Below are 5,449 nucleotides of genomic sequence, written 5' to 3'. Positions count from 1 at the left end.
TGGAAGTTCGCGGTGCTGATAAGAGCCCAACCTCCCGAGTCAGGGGTCGGTCAGGGCACCTGGCTTCAGAGGCTAGCTGGGGAGGACTCGAGAGGTCCTTACCCTCCACCCCCAGCCTGTTTCAAAAGGGGGGTTACCCGGCTGGTGCGGCGCACTCAGGAGTCCACCCTGAACAGTGAACCTCAGCAGGCTCGGGAAGGAGGGTGGCTTGGCTGGGACAACAGAGGGGCGCTGGGGCATGGGGCCGGCGAGCCGGGCACTCACGTGCAGGTACAGGTTGTCGTTCAGGAATCTGAGGAGGGCGGCGCAGCTACGCACAGCCCGCTGCCGCTCGTGGGCCTTCTCGGACACCAGCCAGAGGTACAGGTGCTGCAGGGGCGCGGAGGAGTGTTGCGGAGTGGAAGTGGCTCCGGCCAGGCTCCGCCCCGCCCCAGGTCCGGGCCCCGCCCACCGAGCCCGGACCACACCCTCTCAGATCCCCGCCCACCCTTGCTAAGGCCCCGCCCACCCCGGGCTCAGGCTCCTCCCCCTCAACCTCCATCACTCCCAGGTCCAGGCTTTCTAGGCCCTTAGAACAGCCTCTGCCAGTCCTGCCCCAGGAAGCCCCGGGCTAGCCGAGTCTTTTCCTCCTTCTGCAGCTGGCACATCACAGCTGCTCAAAGCCCTTTGAGGCTCCTGGTTCTTAACCTGTCTTGTGCAACACGCCCCTTTCCAGAAGGATGCTTCTGTGTGCACAGCAGAAACGCACTGAATTATGAAAGAGTGCCGAGGCACGCGAAACAGTTATGGCCGATGGTTTTAAGTCAAATACGAGTCTCTTTGTCAAGGCGACATATGACTAGAGTAGTGATTCTGAAGTCACAGGAGAGTAAACGGTAGTTGCAGATTCCGTGACCCGGGGACGTCCTGTGACATCCGTGACTTCCATTGGTAGCAGACACAGCCACTTTGGCACTGCTGCGGTTTGTCATCGGTGTTCCCAGGAGAGGGACATGCTACTTTGCAGCTCGAGGTCAGTGAAAATGCAGCTCCCCTCACCTGCCATGGTCCGGCGCCTGCTGACCTGACCTCACCCTCACCCCGCTGCCCCCACCTGTGCCTGCTCACGCTCTGGCATGCGGGACCCGCTCCCTTCCAGCTCACCTTCCTCGTGCGTGCTGCCCACTCCGTCCCCGCGCGCCCTCCTTCCCTTCGCCACTTGGTGACCTCATTTGGACAAACTCCTACTGGCCTTGACCTCTATCCGACCCTCCCAGCAGAGCCAGCCCACTCCCTGCCCCGGATACTGTCGCTCCCTGTCGACAGGTGTCCCTCTTGTCAAGGCAGGACCCCTGGAGGGCAGGTGAAAGAGTAGGGGTGGCAGGCTCATGGGAGCCCCTCACCCCACAGTTGGGGACATTGCTTCATGGGAGTTCTTCAGTGGGTCAATCCTGGCCACAGCCCGTTTCCTCACCATCATCACCCCGTTAGTGTGGCATCCAGTGTCCACCTGCCAGCCCGTGTCCCTCTCCCCGCCAGGTGTCCCAGATCACTATGAGCCCTGAGGAGAGCAGGTCTCAGACCTGGGCCGCTTCCTGCCCCCAGATCAGGCCGTGCCTCCTCTGGGACACCCTCCTTTGTCCACCCTCTAGCCCAGCCCTATCTGTGTCCCTCCCCCTGCCCTTCACTGCCCGCCGCCCTCACCGACAGCAGGAGGCGGAGCTCGTCCGTCGTGGGGTCCTGTGTGAGGAGGCTCTGCAGCATGTGGTCCAATGCCTCTGAGGTCTTGTTGTAGAGGGTCTGTGTGGGGGTGAGGATGGTCAGGCGGCCGGCAAGCCCCAGTGGGTGGCACAGAGGGCCGAGACCCGCGCGGGGCTGAGTGCCTTGGGCTCTCGGTGCTAGTGGTGTCCACTCTCTGCAGACTCCTGGGGCCACATGCCTGCCAGAGAGCTCGCAGGTGCCGGAAGGGCCTCGGCAATATTCCTATTTGGCAGATGGGGGGACTGGGCAGGAGGGCGGTCTGGGCCTGCCGCAGGGCACAGGTTTCTCAGTGGCTGAGGCGAGTTCACTTCTAGTGGGGCTGGCTTCACGAGCGTGCAGCCCGCGCAGGACCTGGCCTCAGGAGGCCCTGCCAGTGCCCCATTTAATGCTCTGTTGTCACCGTCCTGAAATTCTTCATAGGTTTCAAACAAGAGCCCAGCAAATTAGGCAGCTGGTTCCAATTCCTGGGTCTCATACGTGAGGCTCCCAGTCTTTACTGCTTGGCTGGCTGGGCGCGCTCAGGGATGAACCAGCCCATCCTCCATCAGACCCCATCTGGAGGGCTGTTGGCCTGGGCCTGGGGGGACCCCTCATGTGCTCACCCCTATCCAGTGCCAGCCTGAACCCGGCCTGGGGGTGTGGCGTGAGTGCAGGGCTTGGGGGAAGGGCTGGGTTCAACTTCGATTCCCCCCTCCCCCCCAGACGCCTCCCTTTCTCTGAGCTGACTTTCTCACCCCCGGGACAGTGGCTGCGGGAAAGGTGAGCTACTGTGTCCATAGGGCCTGGCGGAGTTAACACCAGCTCCCTCTCAAGCTGTGGGCAGCAGGCCGAGCCGGATACCCTGCCTGCGAACCCTCTGGAGACGGGATACAGGCGCCAGGGTTGCACCTGTACGTTGGGTGGCTCCAGAAAAAGGCAGGTGTGTTTCTCCAGGACATCCGGCAGCGGCAAGGCCAGCACGCTGCGGAGGCAGATTGTCAGGAGCTGTGATTTCTTTTCCAAGTCCAGGGGTGGCCTCAGCTTGCTGTTTGGGGGACAGAGGGCAGTGAGGGAGGGGCTTGGGGGCTGGGGATGGGAAGGGGCCACCTGCCGCAGTAGACAGGAGCGGACGAGTCCTGAGCAGTGGACCCTCCTGGGACTCAGGCATCCCCGCCCCTCTCGCCTCTCTGCTTTGACCAGACTCATGTGTACGCTTCTGCCTTCCCGGCCTTTCCGCTCTGCGGCCTGTGGCGGGCCTCCTGTGCAGGCGACTTTCACGGGAATTTGTAAGGGACTCACTGGCCCGGCTGGGAGCAGGGGCTTGCAGAGCCTGCACCCCAAGCTCTCCTTTGCTGGGCAGACTGATCTCTCCCCAGGCCTGGTTACGCCACTGAGACGTCTGCCACTCGCCCAGCAGTGCTGGGCCTGCAGGATGCATGGCTGCTGCCCGCCCTGTCCCTCTGCAGTTAGAGAAGAGGCAGCTGTGGGCTCCCTGGGCTTCCCCTGCCAGGTCGGCCTCACCCTGTCCCGGCCGGGGGAGGGAGGCTGGGACCCCCTCGCCCCACCCGTAGGTGGACGGCTAAAGCAGGATCTGCCGCCTGCACTGGGGTCCTTGAGTCCTTGGGTCCCTTCCAGAGGACGTTGGCTGGAGCCTAGACTCAGTTTCCCTTTGCATTTCCTCCCCTGACTGCTGGAGCCTGCTCTACACTCTGTCTGTGGCTGGGCTTTTGCCCAAGTGAGCGCCCTGACCTTGAGTGTCTAGGGGCTCAGCTCATTCCGGAGAGTGGCCGTGCCCTCCAGACCAAATGCCCTGGCCTCGCTGAGCTGCCCATCTCCCAGCCGCCGTGGCCACCCTCGCCCTGCCCAGTGGGCTCTTGACTTCTGACCTCTCCCTGCCTCGCCGTCTCGCCGGCACCATGCCTGACCTGACGGGCTGCTGTCTGATGCTGAGGAAGCCCCTGCGTGGGGCTGGGGCGCCTACCAGAGGCTGGAGATGATGCAGAGGGTCCGCTGGCGAGTCAAGGTGCACAGCGTGTCCTGCGGCTCCTTCTCCATCAAAACCTGCCGATCCCCGGGGGAAGGCTGAGTCACTCAGGCCCAGGCCTGGCCCGCCCCTGACACCAGGTCTCACCTGCCTCAGGACCTTGGTGCCTGGCACCCGTGGGGTGGGGGTGAGCTCGTCTGCAGACTAAAGCACAGACGTTAGGATCAGACAGGTCACGTCCGAATCCTGGCTGCCCACTTAGCTGCAGGACTCCAGGCAAGCGTCTGAATTATTCTGAGCTTCATGAGCTCGGTCAATGGGAACCGCTATTATTATTATTATTATTATTATTATTATTATTATTATTATTATTACTTGTAATTGTCCATCACGCATATATTTCCTCCGTTCCCCGGATGTTCTGTGGGCCACAGTCCCTGGTGACTAGTGGTCTGAGCTAGGTCAGTATCAGCAGAATGCGCGGTGTGAGGGGCACGCGCGTGGCCAGCTCAGGTCCCCCGGAAGTGGGGACGTGCATGTGCTTCCGTGTGCTCGAGGAGCCCAGCTGCCCCCCGTTCCCTGCGGGGGCCTCTCATGGACGCTGCGGGGCCGAGGGTGGGGGGCGCCCGCCTCTGCCTCTGCCCCAGGACCCCGCTCTCACCATCAGACATTCGAGGAGCTCGGGGAGCTGGGAGAACTCGTAGCTGTGGGCGCCCTCGTTGCGGCTGATGGCCCCCACCAGCATGAGGATGGCCGCCAGGAAGCTCTGCTTCAGGGTCTCGTCCTGGCAGGGGCAGGGACAGGGAGTGAGAGCACAGGAGGGGACCGGAGAGAGTGGGGACGGAGTCGCACGGGAGGCGGGGCGTGGCCGGGCGCGGCCGTCCCTACCCAGGAGCTGTAGCGGAAATAGAAGATCATGCGGGACAAGATGTTGTCCACCCACGGGAGGATGTGGGCCTTGGCCTTGACCGCCATCTGGCCGTAGGCGAGGAGGATGGTGCTGCTGGCCCACTTCCAACGCAGGTCGTCTGAAGTCTGGCCGCAGTGGGCAGAGAAGGAGCATCAGGGCCCTGCTGGACTCCCCTCCGGCGAGCAGCGACAGGAGGGTCCCCTCGGCCCTAGCAGACTACTGGAGGCAGGGTGTTCTGAGTGGGAGCGGGCCTCAGTTTACCTCCAGAGGAAAGCAGGCAAAATGCTTCTGCCCGTGAGAGTTATCTGGGGTGCAGTGTGGACGGGGGGCCGCTCCGGCCAGCTGCACCCCGGTCTCTGGCCCTGGCCTCATGTTTCAGATGGTGCTCATGGCCAAGAGCGATTAGTAAATACACAGTGGCCGCCATGGCCACGCCTGGAGCTGTACCAGAGCCTGTCTTAACCCTGACGGCTGGTGACCGAGGGAGATGTTGCTCAGGAGGAAGCCGAGGCCACGGGGTCACGCCACAGCGGGGCGGGGACTGGACCGGGGGCCGGGATGCGTGGTCCAAAGCTTGCTCCCCAGGAATCCCTGCTGGGGGGCTCAGACCTTCCCGGGGCGCGGGGCCCAATGTCCCAGCCCCTTGCCGAGGCCGCGGTGACCCAGGCGGAGCCAGTACCTTTGGGGAGAAGGTGTGCAGGCTCCACTTGATGGGTGCGCTGCGGCCGAACTGCTCCAGGACAGCCCACACGTGGTCCAGGTGGCGGGCTGCGGCCAGCCCCGTGGTGAGCGCCATGCCCTGAGGGGTGGGGGAGCAGGGTCGCCACACGGGGTCC

At 63.5% G+C, this 5,449-nt stretch overlaps 1 protein-coding gene across 1 annotated transcript in view; it reads right to left on the bottom strand.

Annotated features, from left to right (window-relative positions):
* MROH5 (maestro heat like repeat family member 5) overlaps positions 1 to 5,449 on the bottom strand; it is a 44,513-nt gene that overhangs the window by 25,353 nt on the left and 13,711 nt on the right. The window contains exons 8-15 of the mRNA XM_011380627.1: positions 5,293 to 5,412; positions 4,592 to 4,738; positions 4,365 to 4,487; positions 3,701 to 3,780; positions 2,586 to 2,764; positions 2,271 to 2,279; positions 1,684 to 1,868; positions 265 to 369 (exon numbers count right to left, since the gene is read on the bottom strand). Of these exons, the coding sequence (XP_011378929.1) occupies positions 265 to 369; positions 1,684 to 1,868; positions 2,271 to 2,279; positions 2,586 to 2,764; positions 3,701 to 3,780; positions 4,365 to 4,487; positions 4,592 to 4,738; positions 5,293 to 5,412 (948 nt within the window). The remainder of the gene's footprint in view (positions 1 to 264; positions 370 to 1,683; positions 1,869 to 2,270; positions 2,280 to 2,585; positions 2,765 to 3,700; positions 3,781 to 4,364; positions 4,488 to 4,591; positions 4,739 to 5,292; positions 5,413 to 5,449) is intronic.

Source organism: Pteropus vampyrus, unplaced genomic scaffold (assembly GCF_000151845.1).
Source record: "Pteropus vampyrus isolate Shadow unplaced genomic scaffold, Pvam_2.0 Scaffold398, whole genome shotgun sequence".
Classification (NCBI taxonomy): Eukaryota; Metazoa; Chordata; class Mammalia; order Chiroptera; family Pteropodidae; genus Pteropus; species Pteropus vampyrus.
This window is presented reverse-complemented; position numbering and strand designations above follow the sequence as displayed.